General features: G+C 34.1%; 1 protein-coding gene across 3 annotated transcripts in view; it reads right to left on the reverse strand.

Annotated features, from left to right (window-relative positions):
* Window positions 1–18,419, reverse strand: part of LOC100743377 — a 173,743-nt gene that overhangs the window by 67,710 nt on the left and 87,614 nt on the right. For all 3 annotated transcript variants that reach the window (XM_012384591.3, XM_033320305.1, XM_033320306.1), the window contains 5 exons: window positions 7,500–7,634; window positions 5,769–5,927; window positions 3,709–3,882; window positions 1,993–2,212; window positions 1,014–1,315 (listed from right to left, as the gene is read on the reverse strand). In XM_012384591.3, the coding sequence (XP_012240014.1) occupies window positions 1,014–1,315; window positions 1,993–2,212; window positions 3,709–3,882; window positions 5,769–5,927; window positions 7,500–7,634 (990 nt within the window). The remainder of the gene's footprint in view (window positions 1–1,013; window positions 1,316–1,992; window positions 2,213–3,708; window positions 3,883–5,768; window positions 5,928–7,499; window positions 7,635–18,419) is intronic.

Here is an 18,419-nt window from a genome sequence, read left to right on the forward strand (position 1 = left end):
CGTATTATATTGATCATAAATAATTGTATGAATAATTGGTTCAATTTGTTTGAATCGAACAACACCTGTATAAAAATATACTTAACACATTCCAGACCGATGGCACAGCGTACATGCTACGCATGCTATGCATTTCGCAATGACCGACTGCAATAAACATGTCTCGCACAATTAAACAAATAAATAACGCTTATACCTATTATATACGTGTTATATAATTTTCTCATTCCTGAAATAAATATCATTACCTTTTGCGTGTTTATCTTTTTGAGATTTTAACTAAAACGCTATTTCACACGAATTGTATAAAACATCAAAATCATTACGGGTATCCGATGACATACCGTGTACAACATAACGCATTTTCAAATAAAAATTGCCTAAAAAATGCCAAAACAGTTTTCAAAAAATTCGGAAGAATTTTGTTCCAAGTCACTGATCTCGAACGTGTTAATTTAAATAAAAGGTAGAAAATATCTTTTATGATGATATGATAATTCAATGATAATTCAATTATTTAATGATTGTATAGAGGACGATTGTACGATTGAACATATTGACGTTTATAGTGATGGGACGAGTGGATATTTCGTGTAGTAAAATGTATTTGTAAATATATAATACAAAATATAGAGTCAACCGTAGATCACTCGATAGTAACTGATAACTGATTTGCTAATGAATGCGTACTGATCGCTGATATAAGAAGCTGACTGCTACTGACTGTCTTAACGATCGTGTTCGGTTATTTATACTGATCGGGGAAGTTTAAGACGGAAAGCTTAAATTCAACTTCGATTGACGGCTGCACGTAGCGGCGGCATTGTTTTGTCCGGAGTTTGTTTGTCGATACGTTTGGTATGTCAAGGCGGTGTCAATGTCTCAAGACAAAACATCGATTTGCCTCATCGACTCATGTGCCGCTAAAGTTGTAATGATAATATTCCATATTTTTCAGAAGCCCGTTTATCAGATATGAATTTGAATAAAACACTCGAAGGAAGAGAATTTACCGCGCTAATCGGGAAGCTTGGCAAACTGGTGATTGATGGAGAGCTCGGTTGAGGTAGTCTCAGTTCACTGGCCGCGATTGCTTGCTGAAGCTGGTCGTACTTTGGTCCACGTAGATATCTCTCCAGACATAGAACTACCGTTTGTCCAGTGCGCCGTAGCACCTCGACGGCCTCATGATTTGAATAACCCTGTAAAGAATGGCCGTCCACCTCTACTATTCTATCGTTTATTTGGATCTTGTTGCTCAAGTCTGCCGCACTGCCCTCGCTGATGCTCTTCACGAAGATGCCAGACAGCTCCTCTGTAATCGAAACGAGATAAAAGTGGTTACTATGTAGCAAAAGAAATATTATATTCTAACTATGGTACGGAATACCGTATTTTGAATTTTTCTGTATTTATAAATTTTCAAATATACAAACGTCGAAACCTCCGAATGTTCGAAACTTCTAAAACTTCAAACTCACAAACCTTCGTACTTGAAAACCTCAGCTTTCTCAACCTTTGACCGGATGCTTAAACCTCGAAATTCTCCAACTTCTAAACTTGAAATTTTCCAAATATTCAAAGAGTTACGCGATTCTTAAATTTCCGAACTACAAAAGAACCTTCGAAACCCGAAATTCCCGAGTTTGTAGACCTCGTCAAATTTCTAAGCTTCGAGAGACCTTGCGATCCCCCAAAATTTCGAAACCATCAAACTTGCGAACCTCTAAAACTTTCGACCCTTTAAACTTCGAAACTCCCAAATTTGCAAGTTTTCGAGCTTTCGAACGTTTAAAATTCAAAGACGCGAAATAATATACAAGTACGGGCTATAAACGTAACTCGACGAGTATCCAATTTTTCAGCCAGTCGCTAAAATTCCAAGGATCATCAAAGCACATTTCTCTGGAAGCTTCTAGTTCTCCACGCGTTACAAATAATTCACACGAAACAACCAAGGGCCATAACTCTTTGTGGCGCGCGAGGGATTACCTTTCTCGCAAACGTATCCAGCGATGGTGATCCCGAGGCCGTAAATGTCCTTCTTAAGCTCGACGGTGAACCGTTCCATTTCTGGCAGTGAGTTAACATCGATGGTGTCCATGGTGAGGACCGGAAGTTCCGGGATCTGCACCGGAACCGGTGGTATCACTGGCATCGCTCCAATTGGCAATGGGTTGCGTACTACGTCCACGATGAGACCTGGTCTTGCCTATTGAACAATCGTCCTTTTCCAGATAATAGCACCGACACAATAACGTCGAATGATATTGCGTATTCTTGGAAGATTCAGCAAATGAGAAGTCGATTATGACGCACAAAATACAATGCCAGGGGATTTTTTTAGCGTTGCAGCGATTTAGACGAAGCAAGAAATTTTAGAAGATATTTCACATTTATGTATGAGTCTGTCTCAAGAGGCAAATTGATTAATTCGATTTCTTATTAATTTCCAAATTTCACTACGCAAGTTCTGTTTTGAACAATTCTCCATTCATGTATGAGTCTCTTAGAAGACCAAAGTGATCACTTTCGCTTTGTATTCGTTTCTGTTGAAGTAATTACCTCAAGAAGAGCTCTACACCTTTCTTTTTTGTGTATACGTGATCTAGAGACCATTGTTACGATGAGAATTGAATTTAGCGAATAAAATTCAAAATAAGGAGAGGTCCATATTATTGTGCACTTGAATGTAAATTTTGTTTGAGATTACAAGGTCTAGAAACAAAAGAACTACAAGTAGATCTCTATTGTTGTTTCTTGTAGCCTTCAGCTAGAGCTACACACCATGGTTAACTTTTTGGTAATGTCCTTTGCTATAAATATATGAATTGTTATAAATAAATAATACTGAAAGAGTGAGGACCTGGATCAGCATACACTATACCTGTACTTATACTTATACCTATACTTATTTCAGTATATTTTCCTATTACAAATTTATCAGTCAACCTCAACAATCTCTGAATTTAGGTAAGTACACGATTAATATTCAAGAAACAAAGTTTTCCAAGAAACGAGTCAATAGGGCATATGCTTTGAAGAGACCGAATTGAATAGCCTACAATTCGGTCAATTTTCTTATTTTCAGTTTAAAAAAAGTTGTGACTATTCTCGAAACGTGGATAAGGTAGATATTGAAAAATTATGTTTTAAATCGCGAAGTAAACTTACAAGTGGACTTAAAGAACATTATGTCTAACGATATAATAAACGAGAATTATTACAAATTTCCAGGTACTTCATCCATAGTGACGCACGAACGATATTGCGTTATTGAGTGTCAGGATGTTTCCATGAAACTTTCCCGTTATGGAACCTTCCACCTGTACGTACCAAACGGTAACAACACTGTATCATTCCTGATCTTTTGAAGAAATTCTAATGATATCTAATAAAGAAACGATAATTATAAAAAAAGTCTGGCAAAAAAGTTATAATTACAAATGTATTTTTAGTACATTTGCATATTCGATTCCCGATTCAGCGAAAGGATGCTCGTTTACATTTTAATTTTACCACAGAGAGACAAGAAGGATCATCCGCTCGTTTCGTCTAAATGCTCTTCCCAGCACATTCAAAACGTTGATAATTCAAGATGAAAGGTTTCATGCAGAAAACGGTACAGTTGGCAGAAGGAACGTGTTGACGAAATGAAAGGATGAAAGGGTAGGAACGATGAAATGTCATAAGGTTTTGCCGACTCACATGCATCTCGACGTCGGATTCTTGAGAGAATATGTAGCCGTTGTCGTATGCGTTGTCGGGCTGCACGTGGCGTATGTTGTATGTCTCCGGCACGCTGTGCACCAGGTGGCGGTCCAACTCGTCCGGGTCACCCAGAATCTTCGTTGGTACGATCGGAGCGTGGCTGCCGAGTGCCTGAAACGTGCCGTTCCTTTGGAATTTCTGGCTCGAATTTCGGACCAACGATGATATACAATTCCTTCATTTTATTTCATGTTTATTTCTGCTATATTGCACGTGACATGATATTTAAAGACTACAGGGGGAGCACACGATAGGTCACACTTTATATCTTTCCTTTTCTTTTCTTTTTCATCTTTGTACAAGTAAAACAATGCTGTTTACAGGTTTTAGGATTTTGTATATTGCATAGGTCAGTCTCTTATTAGCAAAATTGTCTTTATATTTAATTTTGAAGTTGAACATGTGTCTTCATCCCCTTCTTAATTTTCAAAATATTTCTCATTATAGCGTTGCTACGTTGAGAACATTAAAATATTGCTTGTCTTAATGATTATATGGCTTCGATAAAATTTCAACTTTATTTAGCAGACATTTGCTTCAGGTCTTTGGGTCGAAGTCGTGTTCTCGAGAAATTGTTTCCCGGCGTTTCACCGGCATTGCAACCAGCTGCATCAAGGGTCTGAAGACGCGCTGATACCCTGAGACTCTCAGAGACCATGCTGATTAACTCCATAAATTGGGTTGCATAGAAAAATGACAATTACTATTTTGTTAACAGTTACAAGTACTAATTTTTTTAATTTACCTCAGAATTTGCAATTATTCATGCTTCGTGATAAGTAAACTTATGATTTCTTTTTTGAGTTCTTCAATTTCTTCAAATATTAATTGTGTCTGAATAATATGAAATTGATGATCGTATAAAAAAGTGGAATTAATCAGTTTGGCTTCCCAGAGTCTCGTATGAGAATATAAGAATTAAAAGAAGTACGAATTGATTACAGTATATCTTATTCAAATTTCCAATATTTATAGAAAAGATTATTAAAAAATTGGTATCATTTTTATAAAAATCGAACGTGTTTCCTTTATATTTATACATTACATCAATTTTTTGTTAAGTTTCTTGGATTAATATATTAAAATAATAAAGGAGTTTTCAATTACATGTTAAAGCCTGAACAATCGAAATCCTTTATCGTGAAGTAAATTTATTTTAGTAATATCGTAAGTACGTTCCATTGTAAAAAGCAAATACGAGATGTAACTGCTGCGAAAGCGAGAAAAGTCGAACGACTTAAGTGCTTTTTATTTAATAATTCTTTCCAGTACTACAAGACGATCAATTATGGCAGTATTTACTGTGCAAACAGTCCGATCAGATGATTTAATGAAAACGCCCCGCTGCCATTTAATTAAGGAAAATCTCGATCAAGCCATTTCATTAGACTTTCCAAGCTAATGCTATAAAATCCAAGGACCGAGTGAAATAATAAGAAAAAGAAGTAGAAAATAATGTAAATATTTCCACTTGTAATAAAATAACGAAGAAAAATAGACGCGCTATTGATTTCAATCGGAAACTTTTAATTCTTATCAAATTTTTAAATCTTCAAACTTCAAAATTGATAATTTCTAACCCATCGAATCTTAAAGTTCTATAAGATTCTATAACTTTCACGTTTTCAAGTTTCGTGATATTCAAACTTTCCAGTCTCCAAGTCTTTAAATTTTTAAACCGTGCAATTTCCAAATGTTCAACTTTACAATTCCTATATTTTCGAATTCCCAAACCTTGAAAAATCCAAATTTTCAAAATACTTTTCTATTTTCTATTTTGCTAATTGTCAAATATTCAAGACCATCGACTTCTTCAATTCTCAACTATTTAAATTTTCGAAGCTTCGAATCTCAAAAATTCTCAAACATTCCAATCCTTCAACCTTCGAACGCGCAATTTCTTAAACGTTCGAATTTTTAAACATTCGGAATATGCTCATTGAAAAAAAAATAAAGGAAAAGAAACAGACAAAAAATGGAAAATTTGGATACAATACCTGGTAATCCGGTGACGTTGGTTCGACAGGTCTCGCGACAACGAGGCGCACATGTGTGCCGGATTGTCGCAGAACTGCCGCAACCTGTTCACTTCCCATTCCCCGCAGATTGACATCGCCGATTTGCAATATATGGTCCCCGCTCTGCAGCCGATTATCCTACAAATCGTACCGCGAACAGACCGTTTTTAATTCGGGAATCGATCATAGTTAAATGTTCTTGCCTCGTTTATTTTCTACTGTTTCCTCTCTTTTTTCAGATTTTTGATCGCCTGTCTTTATGTTGCAGGACTTCTGGTTTTCGCATAGAAGTTCTGATTATGGCTGTGATTACAGTGGATACGTCGTTGCTTGTCGCTAATAATGGCATGACTCAAAAAGCGTGAATTTTAACACTTTGCGGACTGCAGACGTGAATTCGCGTCTCGCATACTTCATGCGGTATCTTATAAAAATGTTAGCTATTGTTAATTAAAACAGTAAAAAAAAGCAATGGATGCTATAAACGACATGTTATCAAAGTGTTTTTACGTTACTTGCTTGAGTAATACGAAGCCGCTATCGATATATTGGTATAATATTTATTGCTCGGAAAGTTCCGATTTTTAATGAATTTGTTAACATAATAAATTTTGCTTAGTATCTCTCCATCGAGGAAATTGTTTCCAAGCATGTCACGCTAAAAAACGTTGCTGGAGATATCTGTAAACATGTTCGTTGTTTTTTAATAGAAAATTAAATAGAATTACACTCGTTAAATGCTGCTCGGAAAGTTTGTTCCGATTTTTAAGGAATTAGAATAATAAATTTTGCTTAGTATCTCTCCATCGAGGAAATTGTTTTCAGGCATGTCACGCTAAAAAACGTTGTTAAAGGTATCTGTAAATATGCTCGTTGATTTTCAATAGAATATTACACTCCTAAATGCTGCTCGGAAAGTTCGTTTCGATTTTTAACACTTTTATCGACATAAAAAATCATATTGGTAAATTTTCGCCTAGGAAACGCCTATAGATCGAAGTGCATACACTCATAAAAAAGTCTATATACATATTTGATTACCTGGATGTATGAAGTTCATCAGAACGTCAATTCGTTCGAATACGCATCCACGGTAACCACAGCCTGATTCGATTTGCAATTTTATTGATGATAAAATGTGGTTGAGGCTGCTAGAGGAAGAATATAGGGCAATCGAATGTTACGGAGTCTATGAATCGCTATTTATGAATGTACTGTCAAATGGAAAAACTTCAAATCATTTAACGAATGAAAAATTATACATTCTTTTCGCCCAATCTGGAGTTACTTAAAGAAAGTTAAAAGAAAAATCTCTTTAAATCTTAAGCTAAATAAATTGTGAATTGAATAAGTTCTAAGTTTATCTTCGAAACAAATGATTAATTAAAATCTATCTTCTGTACTGTTTTTCCTTCATTTCTATTCGTTAATTCTTGTAAGTAAAGAAGTTGAAAAGACCTTAAAAATTTAGAATGGCTTCGTGCTTTCAACAGGATTTAATTATCACAAAAGGATCGTGTCAATGTTATAGAAAATGAAATAAGATAAGATAAAATAAAATCATCGGTGAAAAGTATTTTATAAAATCTAAGTACGTATACAATTCCAGAATATCCATTGAGATTTGGTGTATAAAATTGAACGATTTTGAAGGACTGTGAAATCTTTAATAATTGTTTGAATAAGAGAAAATGTTTGCAATAAACTTACCCGATCGGCGACACCTCCAGGAAGGATCGTTTTAACGACAACACCGGTGCTTCGTCCACCGACGATTCCGAATCCAAGACCGCTGCCATCATTGATCAGATTTATAACTTCAACTTGTGCCCATTCCGTGTTCAGCTACAACAGAACAAACACATAAATTCCATTTGACGTTCCTGTTCGATTCTGATCCGCCATTCATCATAGGTTTATCTGATCCTGTATTAACGAGGATAAAGATGAAAACGATATATTTATGTAAAATATGGAAAAATAAAAGCACGGAAATTTCGTATTTAGTTCGAAGATTGCAAGGTGGAAATGGGAATTTTGAATTGAAAATTGAAATATTTATATTGCTATTTGAAGTTCAGCAATTAACAACAGAAGGTGAGCTCCTTGAAATTTGGTACATGGCACGTGAAATGGGATGTAGAAAGCTACATATCAGAGATTGGAAATTTGCAATTTAGAATTAAAGACTGGAAATTGGAAATTTGCAATTTGCAATTCAAGGCGTGAAATTTCTAATTTATTGTCTGTCCGACGAGTCGAGGCAATAAACGTAAACAAAGCGTGATTACCGCGGCTGCAACTATTGACTGCCGACTAGTGACATTCTGTCACTCTGTGACAGCCTGTCGTAGCCAATAACCGCAGCTGCAGCAATCACGTTTTGTTTACGTTTACTGTCTCGATCCGTTGGGCACGCTATAGGACTAAGAAAATAGAAAACTCGAAATTTTGAATTTTGAATTTTAGAATCCACAGCTCGCAAGTAGCTCAAAGAATTCGACACCGGAAAATTCGAAATTTCTACAAAAATTTAGAGACCAGGATTTAAGAACTTGAAACTTCAAATTAAAAAGTCTGGAATTTGGAATCCACGAGTTAGCGAACGTGGAATTTAAAATTTAGAACTTGGCGTATCAAATGTAAGCTGCAAACTAAGAATCCAGAAATTGAAAGGTCGAAATTAAAAACTGCAAAATGCCTAGCTTCCATCTTCTACTCTGAATTTTAATTTCGTTTAATCTCATCCCTCTTTCGTTATATTTGAAATAACAACCAATGATATCAGTATTGCGATTGCAATACTCCCTCCTTCTCCCTTGTCACCGCTATGGGATAAAATGCAATAATGCTCTTTCATAAACGAACATTTAATACGTTATCGTATTAAAATCATTTGCGTCGTTCTACCGACGATCTCATCACGTTTATTCGTGGTTTCGAAACGAACCGAGCTAAAGGCACCGTTTCTAGAAGCCGTATAATTTTACAAAGACCATGCCCTGATCTGTTCATTCCCCAAAATAAGATAAAGACCAGCTCTTTGCACAGAACATATCCTCCATCTAGATTTTCCATTGCGAAACCGATTTTGAAACGATCTCAGGCGACGCCCGATACGTTTGAGTCTTGTGACGACAAAGACAATTTTTAATATCAGACACGTTGTAAGAATTATCAAAATAATATTATTAAAATAGATTCAAAGAACATTCAGGGAACTCGATTGTATACTTCACGATGAATAAATGATATTTTATTTGAACTTGTATTTGGAACTGGAATTTTTATTTGTACCCTGCAATTTTTTATGGAAATTCTATATGAAATTGCATGAAGTTGTTCTAAGGAATAGAATCGTTAAAAAATAATATTAAGAAGAAATCGGGAAGCTTTGTTATATGTATATTATTCGGCCCATTTACAAACAATTGCACTTTTAATGAAATTATTATCCTTTTATCTTAAAGGAGAAAATCATTACAAAAGTAACATCAATACAAGATTGAAAAGTTTCATTGTATGGATATTAAAGGATGAATGAATTTCTTCATCCTCCAAAATCTTGTATTTTGAATTTCAATTTATACTGAAAATTGTATTGGAGTTATTTTAAATTTTGTTGCAAATATTACACTCAAAAGAGGATAAAACTCTAATTGTTCTGGTTAAAAAATTCTATTTCATTTAAGAAACTATTGTACTACAGATGTTACAAGAAGTAAAATTAAACTCGTGAGATTTTATAAAGAAACGCTATTTTTCCTTTTCGCTCTTTCAATTTTATTGCCTGAGGTGTGTCCTCTCTCGACAGATAACAAGATACGTTAAAGTTGCAAAGAAAAATACAAAAAGAAAGTTGATGCAGTGCCGAGGAAATTCGTCGCTGCAGGCCATCCTGAAACCATTCATTGATCCACGACACCTACACTCATTTATTACACGTACACGAAATGCTTTAGCAAAAAGGAGAACAGTCCATTGTTGTAACATCGTAAAATGTTATCACGAATTCTTCGAGAAAAATAAAAATTTTAATTTCCGTATAAAAAGCTAATAAAAAGCGGACTCTTTATTTAAATAAATTTATAGATTTGTTTAATATCCTCTGGTTAATAAGTTTAACGTTTCGAGGACAAAGATAAGAAAAAGATATAAATTTTCGAAATTGCGAAAAATATTTCCAACGAACAAAATATTTCTATGCGGATGGATTCTGTGTTTTACCTCAGATTTTTCTTCCTTTGTTTCTATGTTTATTTATTTCTTCACTGTAAGCTCTGCTTAGCCTCCTTAGGGATGCTGACACGTATCTGGATTCTGGCTACGGCTGAGTATCAAAGTGATGTGTAAGTCAGCCCATTGCTTACTTGTCGGAACTTCAATTTATCGAAATCTTAAAGTTGAAATTTCGGATTAAAAGTTCTGAAGTTCAAAGTTTCGCGATATTTCAAACTTCGAATTTGGAATTTCAAGCTTACAGATAGAAATTTGTGATGCGAAAGTTCGACGAGCCGAACGTTGAAAATTGAAAAGATATTTTAACTTTGATATTTCAGCTTGGTATCTGGGCTTCTCATCTACGAGATCCTCGGCTTTTAAATTCCCCATTGTAAGTTTCGAATTATTTTATTATTAAGAAAAATAAACGTCATTTATGTTTATAAATTACGAAAACATTTCTAAGTGGGAAAAACATAATTTAAAGTTATGACTTACAATTATGTAACTATCGTATACTCATCAAATTTTGCTTCCTAAAAAAATAAACAAATAATTGTTCTTTCCTACTTTCAATAAATTCATCTCAAAATCGTTGGTATTTCGTTTCACGTTTATTCTGTGATACCCGTTTCAGACAAACAAAATTTTAATTTCTCTAACGAAATTGTGTAAATATCAAAATTAACGTGACGAAGTTTTCTAATTATCGCTCGAGCTAGCAACGAGGTAAGGAGGAAGAAGATCACAAGAACCTGAGATATGGGTCAATAGTTCTCGTTAGAACGAAAAAATGTACGGAAAGGAAGTACAAGAGAATGGATGAACGAAGTCTTTGAAAATCCGCATTGTTTCTTTCTTGTTGTTTCGTTTAGGTAAGAAAGTTGGTGTTTTCCAGTAAAATATCAAATGACGAAGGAGAAATAAGTGAAAATAAATAAATTAGTCGATACAACATTTACTAAAATATTTGACATTTATTGAAGCGGATGACAAATTCTTACGCCGTGTGGTATAGATCGTTCTCAATTTGATCACTGTGTACATCGTTAAAAAAAAATGTTTAACTTTGAGAAAAATTTAAATAGATTCGTTCGATTGTGTTCGAATATCCCTCCGTTTGGTGTTTAAATAAAAACAAATTTGAAAAAATATTAAATAATGAAACTTTCTCTCAGGTTATTTACAATGATGGACTTAAGGAACAATCTCAATATTTCAACCAGTCCATTAACATAATAAATTGTTAGATTACAAGACATTTTCCTCGTTCCTGTATTTTCATTAAGCAGGAAAGCCTACGACAGAGATATTACTGGAAGTACAAGCACCTTATTTTCGTTTAGCTTTCAGGAAGGTATGTAGCAACCTCTATTAATCAATTCAAAGAAGGCAGAGTTATTTTATCCTATTTTACCAGCCGTATTTTGCCGAGGCAAAGCAATTACGAAGAATCTTATATTTCGTTATTTGCTTCTATTTTATTATCTTATTACTCTTGGTTCCCTTATTCTAATGAACAAATGACATTTCATCAATTTAGGATGACTTAAATGGCGAAAGTAGAGCTCTTGTTATTCTTCGTTCCCTCGTTCCAATGGACAAATTATATTTCATCAATTTAGGAAGATATAAATAGCAAAGATAGACGTCTTGTTATTGGTTCCTTTATTCTACTGAAATAAATTATTGTATATTTCACTATAATGTAGGATAATTTGGCTAATAAATAAATTAATTATCATGGTAAAACAATAGACCTTTTATTATTCTTATCCTAATAAACAAATGATCTTTCCTATACGAATGATATAATATTTTTGTGAAGAAATGATACTAGATAGGTTTTTTATTACATATATCCTAGTGAACAAATCATTTCAACAACTTAGCGAGATTTAAATAGCAAAAGTAAAGTTTTCATCATTGGTTTTCTTATCCCAATGAACAAATTATATTTAAATAGTAAATAAGTAAAAAATTAAACATTCTGTTATTGTTGCTTCTTTTATTCTAATGAAGAAATAATATTTCACCAATTTGGGATAAATTAAATAGGGAAAGTATAAAGTTTCTTTAGTCAAAGATTGGCAAATCTAAGACGTTATCAAGACAACAATTACAACTTGAAATCTTGTTACGAGTACGCCCTTAAAGTTTCGATGGATTGCTTCCCCTTGAAAAAGCATCTTCCCTTTTCTTTTTCTCTTTACCTTCTTTTGCTTTATGGATGTATCCTCTGGCGATCGACTTTATCAAAGTGAGTTAAACACCAAGTAATATAGCTGCAGGCCAAGTAGCGAACTGTACTGATAATAAAATTCCTCTTGGAACGATGTATTTTTCTTTATCGTGAAACTTTCAAGTGGAGAAATCAATAACGAAGTATCGATAAAGATCATTGGAATTTATAGGGAGATTATTTGAGACATTCGCGAGAGTGAAGATTTTGTGAAGAAATTTGATGTTTTGAAATTCTGATGATATCTTAAACTATCAGCTTTAGAATGCAACATATTTTATTCGAAATCTCAAGTTTGAAACTTGAACATGCACACATCAACTTGCAGATATTTAATTTACGGTCTCTGAAGTTTCAAATTTCAACCTTTTAACATTCACTTCTCAACTTCCAAAATTCACGTTGCAAGTTTCAAGTTGCAATGTGCAACTTTCACGAGTATCAAATTTCAACCTTTTAACATACGTCTATCGACTTTCAAGCTTCACGTTTCAAGTTTCAAATTTCGACATGGAACCTGCAACTCTGAAAAGACTTTCAAATTTCCACTTATCGTTTCCAATTCTCAGATTTGAAGTTTCTCATTTTGAGTCCGGAAGCTGAAATTTTTATGCTTTCAAGCTTTAGGATTTAAATCTCAAGTTGCACCTTTCAAACTTCAAACGTGAAGTCTCAACCTTCAACTTTCAGAATTTTAACGTTAAAAAACGTTAATATTTCCGAATCTCAAATTTCAATTTTCAAATTTCGTGTCTTGGGTTTTTCACATATTCGATAACAAATTCTTTCAGCCTTAAAAATCAATAAAATGATTATTTTGAACATTTTTCATCAATACGATCATCTTCGTTGTTTCTTCTTCTTTTTGCAAGAATACCGTACAAGAAATTATGTTAATGTATGAAAAACCAATAACGAACGATTAATTCACGCCGAATTCAGGCGTTAATTATTTCTGACACCGATAACGAAGTTGCTCGAAAGAAACCAATAACTTGTGGCGAGTCAAGTGAGGTTCACTTTAAACCGATAATTTAATTAATTTCATAATGTTGTCACGGTATTAATTGCTCACAACAAATATCTTTCTATATATTTGCAATATTTGCTAACTAGATTGTGTTCGAAAATTGCTGAAAATTATATATAATCGTTGAATGGTACAATAATTACTTTGTTAAATTGATCAACAATAATTTTCTATATTATGGACAAAATGTATAAATGGAAAATGTTAAACGAATTTAATTACGAATATCATTAATTAGCTGTGTCAGTCTAATTGTTAACGATCAAAACATTTGGGCAATTACTATTGCGATGATAACGGGCAATATAACTTTTGCATTGTATGGAGTGATTATTCGTAAAGAACTGCAAAACTGATCATAACTATGATCGATCCATTAAATATCTCTTGTAATCGTACAAAAATACCCAAATAATGTTCGCACGAGTATTTCAACAAAATATTCGTCTTAATATGAAATTTAAAAAATAAAGATTAAAGATCCATTAAACTTGACGAAGAATACGATAGAAAAAGGAAAGAAAATGATCATTGTCTTATTTAAAGAACCAACTATTCTCACGATTTCGTTGTATAATCTTGCAGAATATAAAAGAATAGGTAATTTTTATATGGTATCCACTTTAGTTTTCAAATTAAATAAAATTATTCACAATTATTCTAACGATTTCGTTATACCACTATACAGAGAACGAAGAAGCAAACAATTTCTATGTGATATCGTAGATAAGTAAAGAATCTGACGTTAATCTCTAGGGGATGATTTCACCCTGAAGGACCAAAAAAAAAAAGAAAAAATAGCAGCAAGAAAGAAATCTTCCAATAACTGGATCGAAAGTTCTTCATAAATCTACGAAAGTTCAAACATATCGTAAATTTCCACGTCAATTAACCTATAGACTCCACCCTCGTAATTTATCAACCCCTTACCGCCACGCAGGCGGTAAAATGTATCGGCGTTTAGCCAAAAACCATTCTATCATTGAAACGATACAAGCCAGTTCCATTAACGATACGTATTCAGCTGGCGTAATAGAGCAACGCGTGACTCACGGTTCGAAAACGATAGGAGAAAATAGAAATACGCGATGGTACTCTGACCGACAAGCAAACGACAAAACGATTTTCAAACGTGCATACACGCGATTGAACGTACATACGTGAAATTGGCAATGTTTCGTCGGCGAGAGAACGTTGGTTACGTTAATATTCAGAACGTTGCGTCGTTCGAATCGTTGGTGAAATTATAATAGTCGTGATATTTCGTCGATCGAGCGGACTACTTCGAAACGAACGGGAATCGTCGTTTCCCCGGGGTTGGAATTGCTCTTTCACATCGACGATTCCGTTTCCTATGCGGCTACCACCGCCAGAGTGCCAGTTCTCATTATCGAGGGAAAAAAAGACGTTTTACGAGTGACTGGCGAAGGGCGGGGAACAGCAAGAGGCGACACTTTGACAAAGGAACCACTTCTAGATGCAGGCGAAACGGTACAACCAATTTAGACCGGATATCCGAGTACTTGGGCCACCTATTATTACACGAACTTCGGTTCAAGAACCGGATACGAACCTAAGTACCCGAGTATCCGAATTCGAATCCCGGTACTCGACTATTCGGATTTGATTTTTCCCTCGCGGTTACTCAAACGCGTATGAACAGTACGTATGAAGCTTTCCTTATACGTTAAATTTATTAATATAGCTGAACCTTGTTAAGTGAATTCCTGGAAGAAAAATGTTTATCCGAACACTCGGATCTGAATTGAGTGAGCATCCGAGTACTGAAATTCGAGGGCCCATAGATCCGAGCAATAGCGAGGGCTCTGTACCCATACGATTATTTGTTAAAGTTATTTATTCATTTTGGAATTTATTATCTTTTGAAATTATAGTAAAGCATATTATACTGAAAGAGATAGGAAACTTTGTATTACGATGAATTTTGTAATTGTACTACATTGATATTTGTAACATTTGCTGTGAATATTAGGTCGTCCGAAAAGTTTCTTTCGTTTTATAAGGAAATGATGGATGCACATTTTCCGCTTTATATTATTTTATCGAATTACGTATGATCCATTTTGTTCTATCAAACTAAAGATCACAACGTTCGACAGATTAGGTTTCATGTTTGTATAAAGATACATTGTTGTAAAACACGTATCTGTAAAAGAAAGACACTTTCCGGACAACCTAATAGATTTGTATTACATATGTTTGTAAAACAGAATGCACGGATTTTCACTCGCGATAATTTGCTCGTAGCGAGATCTGTTAATCGGCAATGCCGAGGCAATGGTTGTAAAATTGTTTAGATTTGACAATATTTATAAGAAATATATGTAATAACAAATGTATGTATGTTTGTAATTTACTTACGACGTGTTTGTTCGTAATAAATATTTCTGTATTTTATTTACAACATACACTTTTGCAATGTATTTGCGATATATTGTTTGAAAAACTATCGTTATATAATATTCCTTATTTCCTAACTATTCCATTGTATAAGGTTGATATAAATACATACTGGAAAAAGCATTATCTCTAAGACAGTGATAACACAGGTATATTGTTAATCGTTAGAGGTTAAGATAAAGTAAAGAGATGAGTTTAGTCATTTCAAATATCCGGCTTGTCTGTACAACCAATTTAAAGGTACAAAGCATCGAGTAACATCAAAGGTATCGCCTGGAGTGTCGCTTCTTGTATATTCCCACTCTTTGCCACTGAGGCTTATTGCTTGTCTATGATAAGATTAAAGAATTCACGAGGAAAAAACAAGAAATTCAAAATAAGTAAATTAATAGAATCTGTAAGACCTTGGAAAGGCCTAATTGAATATCTATGCATCGATGCATAGAAATCGATCCTGTCTATGGAAACAGTGTCTAATGCGGTGGTTGGCCCAAGGGAAGCAAAAGCGTCACGCGATGAACGTGTCTCGTCTGTTTTGCCTGTGAACCGCTTCGAGAGTAACAGTATGAGCTGAAAATGAGTTAAACTTTCATTTAACATTTTCATATTTCATACCATAAATGGTATTTTCACCGCGAACGATGCAATTTAATATACTGCAGGGCTTCCGTTATCCGAATTAATAGGCAGACCAAGCTGTTAATGGAGTTTTCAAGTACCGGAACAATCATTTCTCTAATATTAAATTTCATTTTTCAAATACAAATTGAGATTAATGATTCCTTTAAATATTTACGGATTTCGTATCTCCTTTACTGTTAAGTTACTTAATTCTTTCAACCTAAGTAACTGCATGGGTCAAATCAGAATTTGATGTTCCCATTTGTGTAAATCCGACGTTATTATCGTCTCTATCGCAATGAAACTGTTTCGTTACGTCAAGATAATTGAGCTTTTTCCTACTGTCGCCAGCGTCACAGGAATCTACGTGCTTCGGATAATTTTTAATATTATTCTTTTTGTGTTTTCGTGTCTGTAATTGTGTCTTTTGCGGCGCTCGCACTTACACCGCTTTCGACTTTTTTAATTACGTCGTGTTTTGTTTCCATAGTTATAGAATACCATATTATATTTTAATTATATTTGTTACAATATTATAATATCAGAATATTATAATTTCGCTACTCGATCGAATCAAGCAAAGAATACATTGTATATGGAAAAGTCTTGGATGGAAAAAGGTATCCGTTAATGGGAAATACTATGTTCGGATAATAGAATTAGGGTATTCAAATAAGGGAAGCTTTACTGTACTGCGATATATTTTGTCGATAATATTTACTGAATTATTTAATACTCATTGAAACAGATAGCAAATACTACGGTTATGGATCATTCTCAATTTGACTACTTGGAAATAAACACAAATCATCCCCTCAAGGCGGAGAAATTGCTGTTTCATATCGACGATTCCGTTTCTTACACGGCTGCCACCACCAGTCCCAGTTCTCATTATCGAGGGAAAAAACGTTTTACGAGCCACTGGCTTATTGCTTTTCCCTTTATACCATAGGTAAAACCAAGGAATTCACGGGAAATCGATTTTTTGTTGCCTCTCCCGAGGATTCGATCTTTACGACGAAGTTCGAACAATTACAATTTCGATGGACAATTTGCCATGTTTCTTGTTGGAAAAATTCCATTTTTATGTTTTCTTAACAAGATTGTTGCTTTATAAGATTGTTAATTACCGTCGTGTTTCAATGAAATCGAATAGATAAAAAGAAGCAAAAGTATCGTATGTCGGATTTGAACACTATTTGGATAAGAGTACAAACGATTGATTCATAAAAATCACTATCTTCGGAATTGATAAGGAAGTAAATCGTCAAATTTTTTATTTTTATAGATTAGAAGCAATGTAGAGTAATTACAGAATTACATAATCTAAAATTATTAGTTGCAAGAGTAAACGAGAGTTGAATTATACAAACGTCACGAGGAAACTACGTGTATTTAATATTTCATTTCAGAGGAAACATTTCATACGCGGTAACTTAATAGTTAATTCTGGCGACGCGACGTTGGTCACCGGTGGCTTCTGCACCGCCATCAGATACTATTTCACCGTGCTTGCGTTAAACGTGTTAATGAACTAAGGAAGGTATATAATTTACGAGAAATTAGAAAAACTTTATATCATAACGTTCTTTAGCTTGCGCGTTTTCTATTGTCCGGAAAGTGTCTTTCTTTCACAGACACGTCGTTTACAACGATGCATCTTTGTACAAACATGAAACCTAATCTATCAAACGTTGTGATCTTTATCTTGATAGAACAAAATTGATCATACGTAATTCGATAAAATAATATAAAGCGGAAAATGTTGTGCATCCATTATTTCCTTCTAAAACGAAAGAAACTTTTCGGACGACCTAATACATTTTCTCGTAGCACGTACATTTCGTACATTGTTGCGCATTTAAATTATCCATAAATACATAATCACCCGCGATCTAATTACGCATTATTATACAATTTTGAAATACGTGAACTTATACTTCTAACTTTTTCGTGTTATCATAATTTACATTTTTTGATAAATAATTTCTTACGTAAAAAACAATGTACTTTAGCTGCTACAGAACAAAGGAGTGGTATTACTATTTTCTGTATATGTCGACCTAGTTTTGGGGGTGAAGGGGGGGGGGGGGAA

This window comes from Bombus impatiens, unplaced genomic scaffold (assembly GCF_000188095.3).
Source record: "Bombus impatiens unplaced genomic scaffold, BIMP_2.2 scf_0264, whole genome shotgun sequence".
NCBI lineage: Eukaryota > Metazoa > Arthropoda > Insecta > Hymenoptera > Apidae > Bombus > Bombus impatiens.